General features: G+C 40.1%; 1 protein-coding gene across 2 annotated transcripts in view; it reads left to right on the top strand.

The window, feature by feature from the left end:
• The window catches only part of LOC133966513 (stromal membrane-associated protein 1-like), a 98546-nt gene that overhangs the window by 71008 nt on the left and 5743 nt on the right, over positions 1-21795 (top strand). For both annotated transcript variants that reach the window (XM_062401481.1, XM_062401482.1), the window contains exons 6-7: positions 8539-8663; positions 20408-20588. In XM_062401481.1, coding sequence (XP_062257465.1) covers positions 8539-8663; positions 20408-20588 — 306 coding nt within the window. The remainder of the gene's footprint in view (positions 1-8538; positions 8664-20407; positions 20589-21795) is intronic.

Raw genomic sequence — 21795 nt, forward strand, 5'->3', positions numbered from 1 at the left:
GTTGTATCGGACGACAGCTAAAGCGGGCAGTGCTGACAGAAGACAGAGCTTGTGGATATAGCATTGATCAGAAATTCCTGGCCGCAGCATGGGAGTGAATGAGGGTGAACGCCCTGCTATAAATAACCAATGTACGCACCTTGCCAGTGGATGGGATTTCACACATAATCAATAAGTCAAATACGTGGCAGTATGCCTTCAGCACTTAAAAACCCCTTCATCTGTAACTCCATGATTTACGGTTACTTTACTTTGCAGCTGTCAATGAGACTCTCTCCCTGTGCTTCTGTGTTCCTGTTCAGTTTGATTCACTTTAACAGGCTACGCTGGAATTAATGTAAAAAAAAAGTGGGGTTGGTTCACAGTTTTTTTTGGCCTCACGTTTGCAAAAACAGAAATCAGTTTAAAATAAGCTTTTCTTTTACATCTAATATCGTAAAGAAAGCTTCTCTTTGTCTCATAAAAACACGATATATTTATCTGCCTTAAGTCCAGCTGGATGATTGCTGTGGCCCTTGAGGGTAAAAAAAACATCTGAGAGATGTTCCCTCCTGCCAAAATTAGATCTGTTCAGGAACGACTGAATCAATTTCAAAAACTTTTATTGATGGAGCGTCCTGTTTGTTGCACGTCCGTGGCACTCCCAGATCAGTCCTCTCCTGTAATGGCTCTGATATGGCCCTGAATGGGCTTCCATTCACATTGTCCTCTCAAGTGTTATTGGAGCAACAGTGTTCATAGTGAGTCTTGGAAGCAGCATAGTATCTCTCAACAATAAGACAGGAGGAGAGAAGGCTTCTGGCTTCTTTGCTCAAGAGAGAAGGGAGATATGTAATATGGGAAATGCACGGTCCTACAAAACAATCATCAAAAATGTTTGCTACGTCCACACTAAGTTGAATGAATGTGAAAATGCGTGATTCTCAAATCCCGAAACTAAGCTTTTAAGTAATGACTGCAGTAGCTACATCTTGAAACACACTACATTTTGGCAGTGGCTCTGATCTCTGTCCAGTCTGGTACTTATATTTACTGAAATGACACATCTGCTCATGAGAAAAGTCACAGAAATTATTATATACAGAGCAGCAGATGATATGCATAATCAAATATATTTGAAGAATAAAACCTTCTTTATTTAATATCTGGCACATCAAAGGCTAAGCTTTGTAGTTCTTTTAATATTTCTTTCATCCTGTTTGATCCAAACACTGTAGGTCTGAAGCTGACGTCAAACAATCAGCTCGGAACTTGTTGGAACTATGTAGTATAATGTTTCTTCAGTTTGACTGTAAAAATAAAACAACCATAGGATGAAACCATTCAAGCTTTATTTTTGTTCATCTTGTCAGATAACTTAATGATCATAACATATTGGTTTGTGTGATGGACTTATTGTCACTGCCTTGTTAGCACAACGTCTCTATGGCCCACAGTTAAAATCATTATTGTGAATCTATTCAGGTGTCTAACAACAGGAGAAAAAATGTCTCTGTAAGAGGATATCAATTGTGAGTCTGGCTGTATTAGAACATGGTGTAGGATGAGCAGAAGAAGACAGGACAAAGGTTTAACCAGACTCTTCCCTGTCATTCCTTACAATGTGTTGGCTGTGAAGCAGAGTTTGGTTCTGTTGTGCCTAACATAGGCGACTGACCAAAACAGAAGGAGGCTGCGACCCATGAAGTGGTTCTGATCTGCTGTTTCCCTCCGTCTTTATGTCGAAGTGAACTTGGGAAAGACACTGAGACCCGAACGGCTCCCAAGAGACAGAATATAACACCTTGCACGGTAGCTTGCTGCCATTGTGTGAATTTCAATGAGTTATTGAGAGGAAAACTGTAAAACCCTTAGGATGACAGCACCTTATAGATGCAGCCATCAGAAGAGGAAATATGGAAAGAAGAAATTAAGCCTTATTTACCTGAGAAGAGTATTTTTGGGCCTTTTTTGTCTTTAATTGATGGTGATAGTGGAGAGAGAGGAAACAGCGGGAGGGAGAGGAGAGGAGAGGACGGACAGTGACTGGGACTCACAGATTCTACTATAAGGTCAACCCCCAATCTTTTCGTTACATGAGTGGCTTTTAAAAATATCCAGCTATGGGGGCGCCCTTAGCTCAGTTGGTAGGGCGTCCCCCCCATGGGCCTAGGCCAGCAGCGGACCCGGGTTCGATTCCAGCCCGCGGTCGTTTCTGCATGTCACTCCCCTCTCTGCCCCATTTCAACTCTGTCTCTCTCTGCACTATCAATAAAAGCATAAAAATGCCAAAAAATAATTCTAAAAAAAAAAAAAAAAAAAAAATATCCAGCTATGAGTGGAATTGCTATAAACAAAGCTGCATTAACCTTAAAGGGGGATAAATGTCCCCCTTGTTGTCCCCCCGAGGGCCACCCAGCACCTCAGGTCCTCAGTAGCCTACATTGTTTATGTGCCCTGAAGTTGCCAAATGTTCCAGTCCAGCACACACAGATGACTATATACATGACAGTATCATTATAAGCCCAAAGACCCAGACACTATAGTTGGCTATGTGGGAAAAAAATGGCCTAAACGGCAATGGGGGTCTCTAATTCAAAACAATAACAAAAGGCAGCCTTTAATGATGTTGTGAAGCAGTGACTCAGATGAGGTAATGTATTAAAGTCTCATTCACTTTACACAGCAAACTTCAATGAACAATTGAGATTCATTATGAGTGACTAATTCCAACAGTGGGACATTTCTCTTGGTTTTAACACTTTGCATAATGTAAGTACACAAGTCTATAACATAGGGCTAGTCGTTTTATTTTTAATGAGGAATTATTACATATTTAATCTTAAATGTCACTTTCTTTCATGGTAATGTGATATAATTCAAACTGTAGGAATATGCATTGTCCAGATGAATGCAGTGAAGCAGTTTCAGGCTCTGTGGCACAGGGTAGTTGCTCACTTTGCTCTGTTAGTATTTCAGCTTATGCTCTTATCCAGCTTTGTTTTGATGAACTTAAAACCAAACAATCTCCCTTCTCGGTCTGTTGATTGGTCTCACTCTCAGAATTGTTGAAATGCAGTTTATTTTTTTCCTGCTGCACTGGCTCCATTTGCAAATTCATAAATAATGTTTGGATTTGCAGCAAAACACCAACAAAAGAATGTAATGTAATATATGAATTGTTCAATTGATAAGGATAGGACATACTAATTATGTTATCCCCTGTAAATAAGCATATCTAGTTTTAAGTAATTGTGTGTCACTCTTCCTCACTTGCCTCTACATAATGCATCTTCCTACCAGGAGCCAATGACTGGAGTCACTAACTGGGCTAATGTCCCCTCCTTCTGGACTCCAACAATCACACACAGGGGAGTGGGCAAACTTCATTTCATGCCCTAGTTGTGTTTTGGGAAAAAGTGGGTTAAATTAACATATCTCTTTGGTTTATGGCTGTAGCAACACTTTGGAGATCAAAACCACTGAATTTGTATTATTGACAGGATGTAAAAAACATGTGATACAGCATTTTAACCAGTGGGAAAACAAAAATCAAAAAGCATCTCCACATGTGTTTAAGTAAAATCGTATTTGGGTTATTGGTTTTAGAGTCAGTCCAGGGCTTAATCGACTGAGATATTTTAGCCCTTGTGTTGGCGGCCAAGTCCTTAATGTGACAGCCCCCCGCTGCTGAATGAGGTCACTGTATTCATTGAAAACACTGGAAGACCTATATATATACAGTATGTCTATACAAGTGTGTGTGTGTGTGTGTGTGTGTGTGTGTGTGTGTGTGTGTGTGTACACTCTGGGCTAAGGGGTTCAGGCTGATTATAAAACACACCCCCCGGCTGAGCTAGTGGTCTGTTACCATGGTGAGGTAGGGAGTGCTCTCAAGAAGTGGCTCCATCACATACTAAAGGATGGTGGGCACATTGCCCGCCATGGCAGCGATGCTGATGAGAATGATGGGCCCTTTTCTCCCCACGGCTCATAATGGGAGAGAGATTTTTTGGTAAAGTGGGGAGCAGAGTGTTAGAACATGAAATCCTCTACCTTTCACTGTTCCGTTTCAATGTGCACACCTGTCATTCTCAGCCCCCCGAGGTGATTATCCTAATCAAAGTAGATTTTATTCTTCAAGCACCTTTTAGAGCCATTTACAAAGTGATTTCAATAGTCCCATAGTTCATAAAGGAAATGAGGGGGTCACAAGATGGAAAGAGGGTAAAAAATAAAAAGAATAGTTTAAATAAGGCTGGAAGACGTTATAGTCAAAGTCATTATTTGAGTGGGGCGATCTTTTCATGACCCCCCTCCCCCCACAGTAAATGGTTTTCCATGTACCCTGTTGTCTCGCTAAAGGAGCTCAGTCTTGTTCACACTTTCAAAAGGCTAAATTATGGATGTTTCATCACTGTGGTTATATAAATGACCTCAGCTGCTCACTCACTCTCACTTACTCTCACACACACTGATGTCTCTTTTCACGTACTTCCTTTCCACCCCCTGCCTGTCTATCCATCACTCCCTCTCACTTTCTCTTAGATGGGTGTACATTGTGTACTGGGGGTTCATTCTTCATCAGAATGGGAACAGGTTCTTTATTCGGACACCACAGGCTCTTCATGATGATAATGTTCTTTAAAAAACATTAAGATCAGTTCAGCTCACGTGTTTGATCTGAACTAATTCAGATAAAGAATTAAATGAGGCTTCAATTTGACTTTGGCTGCAGATGATTCTCCCTATCAATCATCACATAAGTGCCTTATGAATGGTAGGGGGGCACCAATTGCCTGACTGAATCTATAGAGCTTAGTTTAATTTTAGTAAAAACTATTTTTTGGCCTTCCTCTTTTCTTTTCTCTCTTTTACAAACCATGTTTAGATATGAAATTGTGTTGCATTTCCTCAGTTTTTGGTTTCATGTTTTGAAGCACAAACCTGCAGGTCTTGCTTGTCTACCTGCTGGGTCTAATACATTTGTCAAATAATTCTTAGTACCACAAAACTTAAACCAGCATGCATTGCAAGAAGACCCTGAATCTCTGCAGTCATTGTTAACTTGCTTAACAATTGTGATGGTATGTAACCGTGACAGACCACTGTGAGCTTATCCATTTCTTTGTGAGCTGCGGTTTTGAAGCCATTTGACACCATTTCGAGGTCTTGAACCCAGAAGTAATCAAGCTCAGGCAGCCGGCGTGGCCTGGGCGCAGGACGCACCAGACCCCAGATCCAAGTCACTGTCAGCAAAGTCAGCTTCTGTGATCCAAGGTGAGAGATAAAAGTAAATATTCACATTGATGGCAGGTTGATATTGTAATTGATTAATGTTTTAAAGCAATCAGCTGTAATAATACACTGACCAAGTTTGCTTAAGGTTACAATTCCTTAATATATTAAACTAGAACATTATTAAAGTTCAGTGTTTGCTACTCCTGTTGCTGTTTGTATGCCAGACAGCAAATGTTGATTGAAAAGATCTTATTATCTAAGTTACATCACAGAACACTTCTATTGATTATTATTTTTCTCTCCAAGTTGAATGAATGAAGTACAGTTCTACGTTTCTTGAGCATCAAGATTATGTTTGTCCGTGGTTGTCGTCTGGTTTTTGCAAGTTCTATTCCTTTCACAGTCGATGATATGCGTCCAAATATATATGGTAATGATTCTTTCTCTCTGTTGTAGGAAAACATTACTGAGTGCAGGGATCTATCGTGGTATGTTCACCCACATAATGTCACTGCAGTAAGTATGAGTTCCGTTGTATTACTATTTAATGCAAAACTAAACCGCATAAGGTTATTTTTTACATCTAAGTTCAGGGAGTCATTTATTTGTCAGATTATTGTTTCGAGCTCATGGTATAATAGCTCTGTTCCTCCTTTTCTCTGTAACCCACATTATGATACATTTCTAACTATTACAATGTCTTTTTTTTCCCGTCATAGTGTGGGTCATACCCGTTACAGCTATAAAGAAGTACCTGCTCCAGCTCCACCTGCAGTATTAAGACTTGAAGAACATCCCCTCTGGCATCACCCACAGATATATATGGAGGCTGGTGTCAGTCCAGAGAAGACTGACGAGCCTCGCAGGTTTATCACTACATATGCTCATTGTTCAGGTGGATGCCTTGTGCACATCCTCACTAAAGGTTTAACTCTATTTCTGCTTCAAGGACTCACCATATGGGGAAATTATGTTTTAAATGTGTTTTAAAGTCCATTAAAGTCCAACTTGGGCAAAAGTGATGTGTTCAGGTGTGACAGTTTGTTTGCTGTTAAAGTTCTTAATGGCTTTTTTAGCACCAAACATAAAAAGTATTATTTTGGTTAATAAAGAATTTTTATGTTTGACAACATCAGTTCACATTCAGTGCAAATGACATATTCCTGCAATTGTCACTATTGATTCATTGTGGGCACATTTCAAATGACTGTAAAAGAAAACACTTAAGAGGTGGTGGGGCACATTGAATCAACATCTGTCACACCCTGTTCTTTGGGTCTGTTCGAAGCCCAATGGGAGATCAATTCAGGGGAAGGTCCAGGGTGGCCCGGTCTGAAATCTATTGGCCCTTTAGGTGCCCCTTTCCTGTCAATAATCTTTTCTTTAAATGATTAGATTACTTATTAACAATACTTAAAATCCTATGACAGTGTTTTAACTTTCCATTTTCTAAACATTTTTAGATACAGAATATTATTGAGCAAGGAACAATTTGATGTATATGCAGCTCTGCTCAAAGCCATAGAGCTCTCACAAAGGGAGTAATGACATGTGCCTGTTAAACTGAATCAGGAATTGTGCGTGGACGGGCCGACATAAAATCGGCCCGTCTGTGTAGATCTGTTGCCCCTTTGTGGCCCCTGGGACAGAAAAATCTGCCACTGGACATTAATAAAATAAACGTCACGCTGTAGGACTTGAAACAGGTGATTTTTTAAATGTTTTTAATCAAATATTATTCAAATTAACATTCAATTCAATTCAATTCATATGAGTTCAGGTATGAAAAACATCCTTTTTGGCTTTTAGACTTTTCACTATATGACAATTTTTACAAAGTCTAAAGATATAACTTAGGCCTGGGTCCTCTCTGCTTTTAAAAACACACATTTAATCAGTACACTATTAAAAAACAGGTCTTGAGAGGATAGTGTCTTTTAAGAGTTGTTAAGCATGAAGCTATAGTTATTCCAATTGCGAATTCAAGAAACCAGCTGTACGACACATTGTCAATACATTGATCAGTTTTTTTTTTTTTTTTTACTTTGTGAGCCATGGATTCATGGAAACTGTTGGAAATACATATTATTTATTACATTTCTCATGGGCTTGAATGAACTCTTTCAAAATCAGCCACAGCTCTACACCAATCAGCCACAACCTGCAGTTACCATATGAGACAATGTGGCTGATCCGTGTAGATCCGCGGTCACTGATGATCAATCAGTACGTCGCATTCCCAAGGGAGACTCATACATAAAATAGGTGTCAACATCTTTAGGAGTGCAGTCATCCTGAGGATGTTCCAAATTAAAAGTGTGTTAATTATAAATTGAGCTGTGCAGCGAGCTCTTGACACATGTCGATTTATTTCCTGCATATATATAGAGGTAGTTTTGAGTCGTTCCTATTACTATCATTGCCTTCAATTTTATTGTGATATAGATTTTCTATTATCTCTCCTCATTAATTCTCTTGTCTTTATTTTTATGATATCTCGGTCTCATCTTTATGTTTATTTGTCCGACTCAATAAGTGTTTTCAATCGATCTGTTATTACTTGTATTTCCACTTATCTCCGCAAAAATATGTCGTAAAAAGGCTTCCACGCTGGACTGTGGTTGTTTAATTCCTCCCGACCAGAGATTTGGTGTCGCCAACTGTTCACCTCATCCTTATATTCAGAATGCTATTAGATTAAATTGCACATTAATTTTCCTTTTTGTTTTCCAAGTTTCTTTGTTTTTAAAATTTAAATTGGTGCCACATTTGGATTGAAACAAGACTAATGTCTCAGTCAAAATTGACTATGTTAAATACATTTTATATTATCAATATCAATACTTTGGTATTGGTAAAGTCTTGAATCTTTTTTTCTATGTTTTCTATGTTTTTATGTAGTTTTGAAAACAGTGTCAGCACAAGGTCCATGTAGTCTCCGCAATGGATCTTTAAACTACATCAAATTCACCATCAAAATGAAAAAGGAAATTAAGACTCCGATTTCCATTCTTCCCAGCATTAATCATTAGCATTAATATTCAAAGTTCCTAAGGTTCATTCGGAAGCTGCTCATCAGGATGAATATTTGAATCAATATTCGAATCAAAATGCTGTGTTATCTTCTCACTGCAGATAAAAAATCTGTACCATGAGTATAATTAATGAAAAAAAAATGTTTTCAACATTGTCACTCAAATTACTTTGATTCTGCCATATGTTCTTGGATATACAAATGCTGATAGAGATTCTCTGTCTTTAAATGAAATTAAACTACATTTTTTGATATATGTTGTAAAGAAAAAATGTTTTCCCTAGATGCCCCAGATGGTGGTGGTGGGAAGAGCTCGGGCGGTGCTGCACCAATCAACGATGACCTGGACATCTTTGGACCAATGGTCTCCAATCCTCTCCCCTCAGCCAACAACACACAGCAGGCCCAGGTGAGGCGGGCGTGGACACACACACAAACACACACACACAAAAAGAGGCTTTCATCATGTGCTTATCACTGCAGGCAGGCTGCAGCATAGGGAGTCTTTGGAGACTCATATGAAGCAAATACACACAGACACACACACAAGCACATTCACAAACACGCCGTTTCTCTCCGACACACACTCTCTGAGGATCATCCTGAAGTAAACTGTCAAGGACTCTCCTTTATTGAAACAATTTAACCGATGTCCTTCAAAGCAGAGAGGAGGTCTGACTCGGAGGAACAGTGGTGAACCGGCACAATAAAACCACATAGTAGGAATATAGAGTATAACAATATACAACAAGAAATATTTGCCAAGTGATTTGTGAAATATGCTTATTTAACATAATGAAAAATCCAACTTTGTTTATATAGGTACTTCCAAAATAAAGTTACAAGGTGCTTTACAGGTTAAAAGGAGAGCAAAAAATAAGAAACATTAAAAGCAACAGCATTCAGGTGCAGATACAGAAATAAAAATGTTACAGATGAGAAAAGAGTTAAAAAAAAGCATAAAATAAAGTATTGTAAAATTATTAAATTGCCGATTGTATCAGAACTAGAAGAAAGCAGTCCCTCACTGATCTCTAAAGAGAGGGCGTCCTGACAGAACAGACCCGGTCACCTCTGGTCCTCAACCGGGGCTGTGGAATAGCAAGTCAGGCCTTGGTGTCATAAGATCTGAAATGTACAATGGTCCAAATCCAGAACGGGCCTTAAAAGGCTGCAATAAAATCTTTAAATCATTGCAAAATTTACTGGACGCTAGTGAAGAGAAGCTAAAATCAGAGTAATGCTTTTAATAGATTTGGTGAGAAGTCTGGCCGCTGTGTTTTCGACAAGCTGTTCCAATAATCCAAACAAAAGGAAATTACAACATGAATGGCATTCTCTGGCAGTTTCTTCCAGATAAAAATAATTTTTACCAGTTTCCTTAGCTGCAAAATACATGAGAGGACAACCGTCTTGACCTGCTTATTTTCCAGCATTGAGTATTGACTGTGTTGATACAAGCTGGATGTTCAGCAATACACACTTACAAACACACACACACACAAGACGCACAAAACAGTGGTCTCAGGTGCACAGAGTCGGCACAGAGTCGGCACCCACAAGTGTCTGTGCTTTGACCGACATTATAATGATATCCTAGTTGTTTCACAGTGACACAATGTAGCAACACAACAACATACAAGTCAACCTGAGAAAAGTGAGTGAAACTCTCACCATTCTCCTGCATGTGGGGGGATTTTAAACACACAGTGCCCAAATACAAGGGTTTTAGTTTGTATCTGACTGTTCCCAGACCAGTCCGACACAACAAACCAACAATTATGCAGGGTTCAAAGTTAAGGACGGAGTGATGAAGTGATAGGGTATGGAAGGGTAGAGTGTGAGATGTTGCAACCATTAGCACTTTCACCTGTTAGATGTTTGTTTCAGTAAGAACAGGTCCAAACTATCAAAGAAAAAACAATAGATGACAAGCTTTACTGTATCATCCAAAAACTCCTCTCACCTGTCTTCTCTGACTCGTTCACTGACTGCTCTCAGGGGACTGAGTAAGCCTGGTTGAATTAAACATTTTCGAAGAGCAGCGTTGCGTTTGAAATGATGTTGCAGTCTTTCTGTCGTGGCCTTTGACCTGCGGCTCAGCTGCAGATGAGGACACACACATTCATACAGACCCAAATACACACCATCTCTCTTACACATTCACTTACTCCAAGGATGGAGACATGCAGTTGCACGCTTCTGGTCGAAGAATCAATATTTATTAGGGATGCATCGATATGGAAATTCTTGGCAGATACCGATACCTATGTTTAAAACAACAATCTAGCCGAAAGCCAATACCGATATTTGTTTATTTTGTTTTTGTTGTTATTCATGCACCCTTTTGTGCCAGGAAAATAATTAAATCATTATTTAAAAAGCACTATTTAAATTATTTCAGCCCCTTTATCACTCTTTTCTTTTGACGAGAGCAAATTCAATCAGATATATGAAACAATCTTTAGTTTAACTAAAGTTATTCAAAGGAGATATATATTGCCCATTTTACCACAAGTTCATATGGTTCCTTGGGGTCTTAATGAAATGTCTGTAACATATTTTGGTCAAAATACCACAAGGATCATTTAAAACAGAACCCTTTTTACCCTGTCTAAAACAGCCCTCCTCAGATTGACCTGTTTTGAGTGCTTATGTTTTGTTTTGAATTATGTTCAGTTAAGACACCGTGTTAAAGGAGTATTAAGATGTCCTGAGGGTCAGTGAACAATGAGGAAGGAAGTGTCGAAGACGGTTGTTGATGTGAGGAGTTTCGGAGAAGGAGCAAGGAGTGTGACATTTTCATGTTGACTTTAATAAAGTTACAAATAAGAGAAGAAGTTCTGTGTCGTCTCTGTGAGGCGGGGACGTTACAATACCAATGAACATCGGCCAATGCCATCGGTGAAAGTCAAGTTTATTACCGATGCGCCGATGGCAGTAAACAAGGCAAATATCTGCCGCTACCGATGTACGGCCATCACGACCACTAATAATTATACAGAAAATAACCAGGTGACCATATATCCAAGTGCACGAGCACAGTAAACGATCTAGCTTGAAATTGATTTTTTATTCCTAGTTTTCAAATTGAATATCTCACACTGTTACTCACTCACACACACACCTCTGTGCCTCCTGGGAACAAGCAGGCAGGGGCTGGCAGGAGACCCTGGCATGAAGAACAATTATGGGCTGCTGTAACTGCATGCTACACTTTTATGCCACTACCAGCCTCCCACTTCTCCCACTTATCCTCTAATCTCCACTCCCCAACCACATCCACGGTGACTCAAGCTCCTGCAGCTCTTTGCCTGCCTCACACCTTCTCCATGCATCCATTCCTCCTAAATTGTCCAATTAATGCTAGATTTTCATTCTCTGTGAAAACCTGGGCTGGTCACTGGGCATGCAAGGTAATTCTAAAAAAGTAAAAAGTTGAGAATTTTCCTCTCACAAACTAATGGCAGAGTATGTTGCTTTTTTAATGTAAACCCAATGGATTTCGGTGAGCTTGTGACCTTTTCTATGGTGCCCCAATCAGGTCAGTTTACCAGTGTTATCATGACTTTGTTTCCGGTCGTTCTGTTGTCAGATACTAAATGTGGTGTACAGGAAAATACAGGAACCCGCCTGTTGCAGCAGCCTTTCCATTTCCATTAATATTCCTCTGTTATACCTTTAAGCAGTAAACACAAGGACAACACATCCGCCCATTCTTAAACACACATATATTTATGTATAGGGCTGAATTTGGGATTCAGCAAGCTGATATTGCTGTAGAGCTGTGATTAGCTTGGTGCGTCAAGAAAGAGGAAGCCCGCTGCCTGCTGATTCATGCAGCTAATACCCGGCATTGGGGAAGGCTCGTCTATCTGCAAATACGTCAATTATAAAAATGTGATTACAGCTTTGTAAGAGGGGGAGGATTTGTGTTATCCTCAGCTTTCCTCACTGTCCCTCTCTTTCTCTCTCCCACACACACACACGTTTTCTACTCTCTCTCTCTCATTCACCACACCCTGTGAGGAAAATGTGGTTTTCAGATAAGTTTTTAGTGAGGAAAACTCAAGAATGTAAAACAGCAACTACACAATCAGCTTACAGTGGTAGGGAGGTGAAAGATGGAGCAAGAGAGAGCAACAAAGGTAAAAGTAAAGGTAAGAAATAATGCTTTGAGGGCATACGATAGAGGGAAAGAGGGGTGAGTGGGTGAAGAGCAGGTTGGTGGAATAAACAAACCGAGGGGGGTGGAAGGTATAAGGCCAGGAGAACACAGGACGTGAAGCGTGAAGTAGAGCACTGACTTGAGTCACCACCCACAATTCTTCTTCTGTTTTCTTTCTAAAGCTACTGGATTCACACATGTCACGAAAACACATACTGTGTATTTATCAAACAGATGCACCACAGTGGAGTTGCACTTCCCATGTGATTTGTCATTTGAGCACCTGCCCTCTCCTCACTGCCTGTATAAATGGTGTAAATAAAAGGAGGTGACATATTAAACAAGGAGGTTGATGTATTTTTTTAGATTTACTGAGGTCCCGCTTTTTGTTAGTTTAAGGGGAAACTTCCCACACCTGTTAATGAAAGGTTTTAAACTCAGTGCACATGGGGTTTACAGAAGCGACAAGAAAGACCCTGGTTACAAATGAAGCCTGAAACATGCTTCTGCGACTGCGTCTGCGTCTTTTCCTGGAGGCAGAACCAGGTTCAGTTAAGCAGCTCACTTTGTAAATAAGACTGCGTCAATGGAAACCACAGTACTTTCCAGACTTTTAGGGTAAAAGACTTGCATACAAATATTTGTTCCAGTTGTTCATTATGAAATTTGAGGGAGTGTTGATGAAGCAGTTAGGGAGTAAAACTGTTCTCCTGAGTGCTCGAAACTATCGCAGCCCGAAAAATTGCAGGCAAATTGCACTCAAAGTCCCTAAGTGGGCAGCAAAGTGAAAGCTGGGGAGATTTTCATTTTTATCTAGAGCAGGACAGGTAGACATGATGTCAGCACACCGTTTGAATAACCTGTATAAAATCTGTTTGAGGAAAACAACATCTGTATCTGCAGCCAACACACAGTAATGCATCTGATCAAAGAGTGGCCTGTAAGACAAGATGAGAAGATGATTTACAGAGTTTCCTCAGGAGCCTTTGGGGAGTACTATGACAGATGACTACCTCCATCTATTTCCGCTTGCTTTATACACAGCTTATCAAAGCAAGCAGCGAAACTATCCCAGAGTGCCTAAATTGGAGACATAAATATTATCAAGTGGAGTTATTTGGGTTTATGAATATCTTCCACAAAGTAGCTGCAGCATGGCTACAAGACCTTGCTATCCCTGGCAATACATGAGCAACCCGCTGTCCCACTACTCTACTTTCACTCACCACTGGCCTTGCACATTGTTTAGCCTCACTGATGCTCTGGCTGTGCTCAACTGCTACCTTATATAGCTACCTTGAATATAAAATTGCTGAGATTTTTATTAGTATTTTACAAATTTGTCAGTTGTGAGAGGTAGTTGTATGCCTCAGTGTTATTTTACGTCTGCTACTCTTCGCCTTCAACTCCTTCAGGAAATACAAGGTAATTGATGTCCATGTAGCTAACTTAGGACCATTGCTTAATGTGATCTACCAACCTTGTGAGCAGTGCTGGGTGACACGCTGTTAAAGAGCTGTCCTCGCGACTTTGTGAAACATCCATCGGCATTGCCATCCGTGATTTTTGTAAATTTTTCCAGAAAATAGACTTGAGGCTAATGCAACAGTGGTGTTAATGTTGGTGACTTGTATAAGATCAACCACAAAGAGAATCAGGTTAAAAGGTTATTTAACCTGCATTCATTGATCTTTGCCGATTGGAATCAGCACAAAATCTTTAAACACAGCATCCTAGCTTTATACACGATGTTGCATTGGTGATGAAGTTGAGTGCCATCAAATTTGAACAATGATCTCATATGGATGGTCTGACAACATCATCCCTGTGCTTGCCTTTCAAATGGATTTTATTTTATTGCTCAGTAAAGGATCTTTAATGGCCTTGTACCAAATATCTTTAAGATTTATTGACCTGGTATGTGCCCTCTTGACCAAGGAGGTCTGTGGAATGAGCCATGCTGGGTCCCACTATCCAAAAAAGAAGGCAAAATATGTTTGATACGAAAGCTAAATCTTTGCAGTAGCGATAATGGGATGGAGCTGTGGTAGCGAGGTCCTGCCGATACAGGCGGTCGACCTATTGTGTGTCAGTCTCAGCTGTCATTCATGTTGTTTCACCCCGTTTATATAGCCTGAAATGACTGTTATAAACCAAACTTACCTATATAATGTGCATTTTGACATCCATCACTGTGATAAGAACTACCTAAAATGACAGAAACCTTCGTTGAGACAAATTTTTTTGATGTGTCCTTTGTCTTTTTAACTGCATCCGTGTCCCATCCACTTACATAGAGGAGGCAGGATCTGTGACTCTGTGACGATTGAGATGCTTTGGCGTCACTTTTGGGGATTTTTCATGTGGACCTTCTTTATATACACTCCATGATTACTCTGTCTCACTTCGTAACAAAGAAGAACCAAGCCTTTCCTATGAAATATATATATATGTTATATGTTACAATGTTATGTTATATGTTATGTTACATAGTATGTTATTTTTTTTTCATTTTGTAAAGTTGCCTACTGCGTAGATGTTTGCCTGCCATGTCATAATAATTTCACTGCTCCTATGACGCTGTCATTGGTGCATGTGACAATAAACTTTGATTTGATTTGATTTGATTTGAGAGCCCCATCTTATGGAACTTGCTGCCCTTAGAACTCAATCTAATTCTGTAGCTTCCTTTAAATTCCTTCTTAAACCTTTTCTTGTTAAGACAGCTTTTACAAATGGTTGACATTGGCTCTGACTTCAACTGACTAATCCTATATATTTATTTATTAAAAAAATGTGTAGTTGTTTTGCCATTCTGTTCTTCTCCGGTCATGTTCCACTGTCTGATCCTCCCTTTATCTGCCTATATGGTGTTATTTCGTCTTTCTAAGGCACTCTATAACATTGTTAAATGTGATCTATAGATAAAGTTTATTATAGTATTATATTTTATATAATGTAATATTATTATTATGAAACGTTCAGTAGAGCTGAGGGGAAGAGCACAGTTGTGATAATTCTTAGCATCTTTATTATTCATGCATCTAAGCTGTAGAAAAGAGGCTTAGTGAAGGACAAGGAATTGTCACTGTCTCTGCTTTCAGTCGTCAGTCAACAAACCTCAGTTCCACTTAGATCTACTCCCCTTGTTTGTTAGATTTACATGGTGCATGGAGGAAAAACACATCAGAGAACAACAACTAACCAGTGTCCTCATGTTGAACACAACCTCTGTTGTGTTTACATGGACACAAAGTAAAGCTTTTGGGCAAGTGTCTTGTGTTTGGTTTTGAGGAGTAAGCAGGATGAAAGAGATAAGGGAAAAGGAAAAGGATGACTGGGAGAGGGAGGAGGGTATAAAGGGAGGAGGACAGGAGAAAAAACATGAAGGGTGGAGGGCGAGTGGGAAGAAAATGTTGTGAGGGGTGAGAGATGGAGAGATGAATGCAGTGTGTTGAGGGAGGTAGAGAGGGATGAGGTAATGAACTGTTGACCAGAAATTGATTTCTTCCATCCTGTTCTTCTTTTCATTTTTTTTTCTCTTATCTTTCTCCTTACTGTCCTATTTTCTTTCTGGCATGCTCTTACTGGACTTCCAAGCTTTGCTTTTGTTTTCAGTAAACACATACACACACACACAAACACACACCCATACACCGAGCCCAGTGTGATTTTATAGCCACAGATGGTCTATCAGAGGGGAGTGTATGAGTATTTCAAGCGGTGATGGAAAACCGTCGGGAGACATAGCCTTTTTTTTTTGTGTGTGTGTGTGTGTGTGTGTGTAGAAGTCTATCCACAGCGACAGTGAGGAAAAGGCTGTCACAGTGGAGATTCAGAGTTCTGGCTGCAACAGCAACATTGGCCGAGAAGAATGGAGCCTTGTTGAAGACGCTTTCTATTGCACAATTTGCTGCTAGGAGCCCAGCAACACTTCACGCACTATGTGGACAGTGTGTGCGTGTGTTTGTTTGTGTTTGTGTGTGTGTGTGTGTGTGGGGGGGGGGCATTGTATTGATGGCAGTTTGAGAAATTGCCAGAAAAAGATAAATGCACACGTGACATAGCTTAAGTCTCTTCTCCTTCTCCTTCAGTGAGATTAGATAGATGTACGCAGTGTACTGTTCTGCTTTGGCAAGAACACTGTTTCAGTGCAAACGGGGCTAATAGTGCTTTAATGTCTGGCACTCGCAGATGGCAGTAGGAGTGAAAGGCTGATAGGAAACTGGTTTCTCTTAAGCAACTGTGTTACGCCAAAAGAAACTTAATTTGAAGAACTACTTGCACCAATATAATGTCAAGGCCCCTGATCCCCCTCACTGTCTTATTTGTGTCACTTTTACAGTTTATTACATTTTCACTGCCTCTATTTTCTGTATTATAATTTTTAGTTGGTAGAGCAGGTTGGCCATTAATTGACCTAATGTAGGTCCCTTGTCTTTGAGCAGCACATGCTCTCATTAGGAGAGAATGAAGGATAGGAAATATAATTCCCTTTAAAAGCTCCAGTGATCGTTATTAGACTGGTTTAAGGGAATTCCTTAACTCAGTAGTTTTTAACCTTTAAACAAAATTTGACTGTACCACCATTTCACAGTATCTAATTATGTTTAATGAGTAGTTTGATTCATCAACTCTGCTGATCAAAAACTCTCTTGTTCCATCAAGAGGATTACTAATCTCAGAAAATCTGGAAATTACTACATTAATAGTTTTAATATATAAAGCTAGGGTTTGTAATCTTGGAAAAGCTAGCTAGAGCAGGCTATACATTGAACATATTAGCTATTATAAAGCACCCCAAAACACATGACCATTCATTTCATTTTATAACAATCCCGCAAGGTCTTAAAACGCATGCATTTTTTTAAGTTTTGGTTTATTTATAAACTGTTAATCGGGAATTGAAGCGGATTTAAACAAATAAAATATGAAGGGGCTTAAGCAAAATTATCAACTTAAAGCTTTTACAACCATGTTCGCAGCTCTACGATGCTGGACTCTAAATGCTATACCCAGAATGTTTAAAGTTTCCAAATGACAATGTTAAGTTCAAGCTTTGACCGGAACCTCAGGAGACTGTGCAACAATTTCGCAACAATCCATCTTATAGTTGTGAAGACACTTGGCCCAACTGCTCTACTGAGCTACTGAACAGATTTCCTTAACATTTTACAGAGGGTTCGGGAGTGTCCCAAGGGAGATCCCATTACATTTTGGAGTAAGAATTGGAGGTTTCCATTAGGGATGGTCATTCGATTAATTGATCGTCGGGAGAATTAACGATAATTTTTCGATTAATCATTAATATTTTATATTAAAATTCACTATTTATAGGCTATATTAAAATACAGTGAAAATAGAAAAAACACAGCGTGTCTCCTCATTGAGATCTTTATTACATTTTGAACAACTCTTGTGGCAGTTAAACGGGATCAGTTCACTGGTTACACTTGAAAATATGCGCTGCTGTGATCTTAAGCCCCGATGAGAGAGCAGCGAACCGACGGAGAGAGCAGCAGCTAGCTGGCTATTCCGACCTCATCTCACGGTTCCGAGCATGTGCGATTCACACAGCCTATTCAACAAACACGTCTCAGAGAAGGAAGATGAATGGACGGTGACTACTTTTGCACTTCTCCGGATTTGAGGTCTGCTTAATGCATTTTCAACTTTGGGAACGAGCTTAGCAGCAAATAGGCTTAGCTCCTTTGATTGAGTCATGTTACCATAACTGAGTGACAGAGCAGGTGAAGAGAGTTTGCTGCCTTTTCTCACCATTCTTATCTCTAGTCTGTGCAGAAGTGAGGAGCACACTAATGTGCTGCAGTTATTATTAGGTAGCTCCACCCCAACTCCGTCAACACCTGACTCACCTCTACTCGAATATCTACAGAGAAAATGAATTCTGTGTGTGTGTTTGTTTGCATGAATAACCATCCACCTATTCTCCTCATCTTTTTCCTTCATCCACTTCTTCTTCCTTTCCTCTCAACTTGACCTTGTCCTCCCTTTCCTTTTTCCTTTCAGTCTCTGCCATCAATCTTTCAGTCCCTTTATACTGTGTCTTCCCTGCCTTCCTTTCCTCTTCTTACCTTTGCAGCCTTGCCATCTCTGTCCTTTTCGCCATTCCCTGTCCCTTATTTTTTGATGCCCTCCTGTTCTTCTCCATCATTCCTCTTTCTTTTTCTCCCTGCAACCTGCCTCTGTTTCTCGCTGTGCCCCCCTCCCCTCCATCCTTCCGTCCCTCCACAAGTCAAAGAAAGGCAGCAGAGATAGACAGAGGGGAGCAGCACTGCCTGCTAAGCAGTTGAGCACAACACCCTCCCAATGCTTTGTGTATGTGTGTGTGCGATTTTGTCGATATGTGTGTTGCACTTGAGTATTTAGTTTGTGTGTGCTTGTGTGTGCTCGATACTTTATAATTTGTGTGTATATGAAGCATTCGTATCCAGGAACACAACAAACAGTCCACCTTACCGTGGTCTACCTCGTCTTTCCTCTTCTAACACACACACACACACACACCCACACACTTGTTCAGAGCTCTTTACAGGTGATGCTTTCTTGTCAGCTCCATCCATTAGGTGTAATAGATGTTTGAGTTAAAAAAAATGAAACAGTGGACGTGAACATGACTGTGAGTTTGTGTGTGGGGTTGCGTGTGTGTGTGTGTGTGTGTGTGTGTGTTTTCTGTCTGCAACAGTTCATGTCTACCTCTCTTTGCAGCAGCCTAATTAATGTCATCTGTCTCACTTACTGTGAAATGCTTCTCCTCCGTTCTTTTTCCCTCTTTTTATGTCCTTTACTCAACTCTCGCTCTTCTCCTCTTAATTTTGTTCCTGTCTCTTCCCCTCTTCTCTCCCTGTCTTGTCACGTCTGTATTCCTCCCTGATTTCTAAAGTACGTTAGATTAAATCAAAGTAAAATGTATTTTTATACTTTTTTTTGTTGCTTGTTTGAATTTAAGATTGGAGCAGAAAGATAGGAAACCAGTTAAAAGCTGATTCCAGACATGCACTTAACTCTGGAGATCCTTCGGACTATCTAGATGGGCTGTAGGTATGAATTTTAAAGTCTAACAGAGCACATTCAGACTTTCTGAGGTCTTTCCTTGTCCAGTCTCATAGTATAAAGTTACCAGAAAGCCAAGAGGAGACGAAATGGAAATTCCCTACTGGACTCACAGTGAACAATTAGAGGTGTTGAAGCAGAATTAATATGTATCATCCTGCCTCTGCCTGCTGCACCAACCCCTAACCTGAATGCTCCAGAGATTTCTGTATTGCTGTGAACACCTCTGAGCGGAGAATCTCCTTTTCATGTCTGAAAACAAATGTTCTGAATGAAGGTTTTAGAGAGTTAGGAAAAAGAGAGGCTGGTACACTGGGGGATAAGTAGACGTGTGGACTGTAGGTTGTCTTCTGATTATCGGCAATAATTCTCACTACCACGGAGTGCTTCTACTCTGCCATTTTGTCTCACTATTTAATCTGAGCTGTACATTGCTGTTCTTTTAATCACTATGAAGCTAATGTCATTAAAACTTCCTGCAGATTAAGCGCCTGTAGGAAATTGAGTCATTGTGCAGGGAGTGTTTCATTGCTCAACACCAATCAAAAGAATGGACATAGAGAAATGATTGGAATTAACTGACTTACTTGACATTAACTGTGACATTACTGGTTAAATAAAGGAATAAGCGCTGTGGAAATGAATATATCAGGAAAAGACATGAAGACAGGAATTATTGAGTTTCCAACCAAATTTAAAAAAGAGCAGTGCTAAAATATAGTATACGTAGTCAGTTATTTATAATTTATGTTTAAAACGTTTTAGTGTAGGAAACTGAGCCACTGGCATTCGCATCAATCAGCTACCTTCCATTGTCCTGTTGAGTGGACATGCACAGGTCATGTGTACAACAAACCATTCAAAACATTAATCTTTTATGACTCTCCTCCCCCCGTCTGTCTCCCTCACAGTCTAGTTCCAGTACAGCAGCTCCACAGGCAGACACCTCCACCTCCTCCTCTATCTCCACCACTATGACCACAAAGGTGGAAGAGAAGAAGCTTTTATCTAAAGACTCCATCCTATCTCTGTATGCCAGCAGCTCAGTGGGCAGTCAGCCGCAGAGCCAGCAGCAATCTGCCCCAGGACAAGGTAACACACGTCCGCACGCACACACACACACACTCAACACAGACACACAAATGTAGCATTTTTCATTAACTATTCATTGTCCAGAAGTCAGCGGCGCTTGATCAGCCCCACTAGCCAAGTTAATTTGAGCTCAACAATTACTTTTATTAGTTAAACCCTAAAATACATAGCACTGTTACATGGATAGCGCTAAATATCCAGTGAGTCTCCTGTTCTCTCAGTTGAAAAGTTTAATATGAATAAGATTATAATACGTTTAAATTTCCAATCCTAAAGTGCTAAAACTCATCCATAACTGACCTTTTGACCTTCAACTCTTGGCATCTGACTTCTCCTTCCAGAGCTTTTACAGTTTTCAGACACAGTATTCAACTCACCACATCAGGTAGAACCTTGCTGCTTAACAATAAACCAGTCCACTTGGCATTGATTCTCAGATTTTCATCTGTTCCAAGGGGCAACAAAAAAAGGTTGATCCTCCGTTAGTCTCGCCTCATTTAACTTCACCGTGTCCTCATAATAACAACCTGCTGCTGAGGCCTGCTGCCACTGGCCTTACCTTGACGTTAGATGCTTTAACTAATATAAACAGCTTCTTGATCGAACAGATCACTGACCAGCCTCAGGTAGCATTAGATATTAGCATGTGAGTCCATCAGCTATCATCCAAAGATGAGGAGGCAATTAACCAATATTTGAGGGCTTCCGGTGCAGGCAGCAGATAATTGGGCCAAGATTCTGACTTCCATTCGTCATTCACATTATTTTCTTTTATCTCACAATTCAAACATGTCTGAATTGTGAGACAAAGCACAAAGCATACACAGCGATTCTTTGTTGGAGGCCCTGACAACATTAAGCTAATGTCTGTTAACAGCTGCCTGCAAATTAATTCAGATAAATGAGAAAGTCAATAGATGATGCATTTCGGTCAATGTGCTCCACCTCTGTCTCCACACGCATTGTCCACCTGTAGGCAACCTAAGCCTGGTCAAACATGTTCAGATTAGAAACAGAAACCAGAGAGGTTTCGGCCCTAAATGCCCCCGATTCGAAATATTCACCTGCAGAATCTATTGAGATAATCATAGTTTACTAAGTGTACTACCTCTGCATGCATAACACCGCTGCCACTACTCTCAAAGCCTATTATTGGTGCTATAGGGGCTGCAGTGCCGCACGTTATAAAAGTACTGAGGTGCTGCAA

The sequence above is a fragment of the Platichthys flesus genome, chromosome 12, assembly GCF_949316205.1.
Source record: "Platichthys flesus chromosome 12, fPlaFle2.1, whole genome shotgun sequence".
Classification (NCBI taxonomy): domain Eukaryota; kingdom Metazoa; phylum Chordata; class Actinopteri; order Pleuronectiformes; family Pleuronectidae; genus Platichthys; species Platichthys flesus.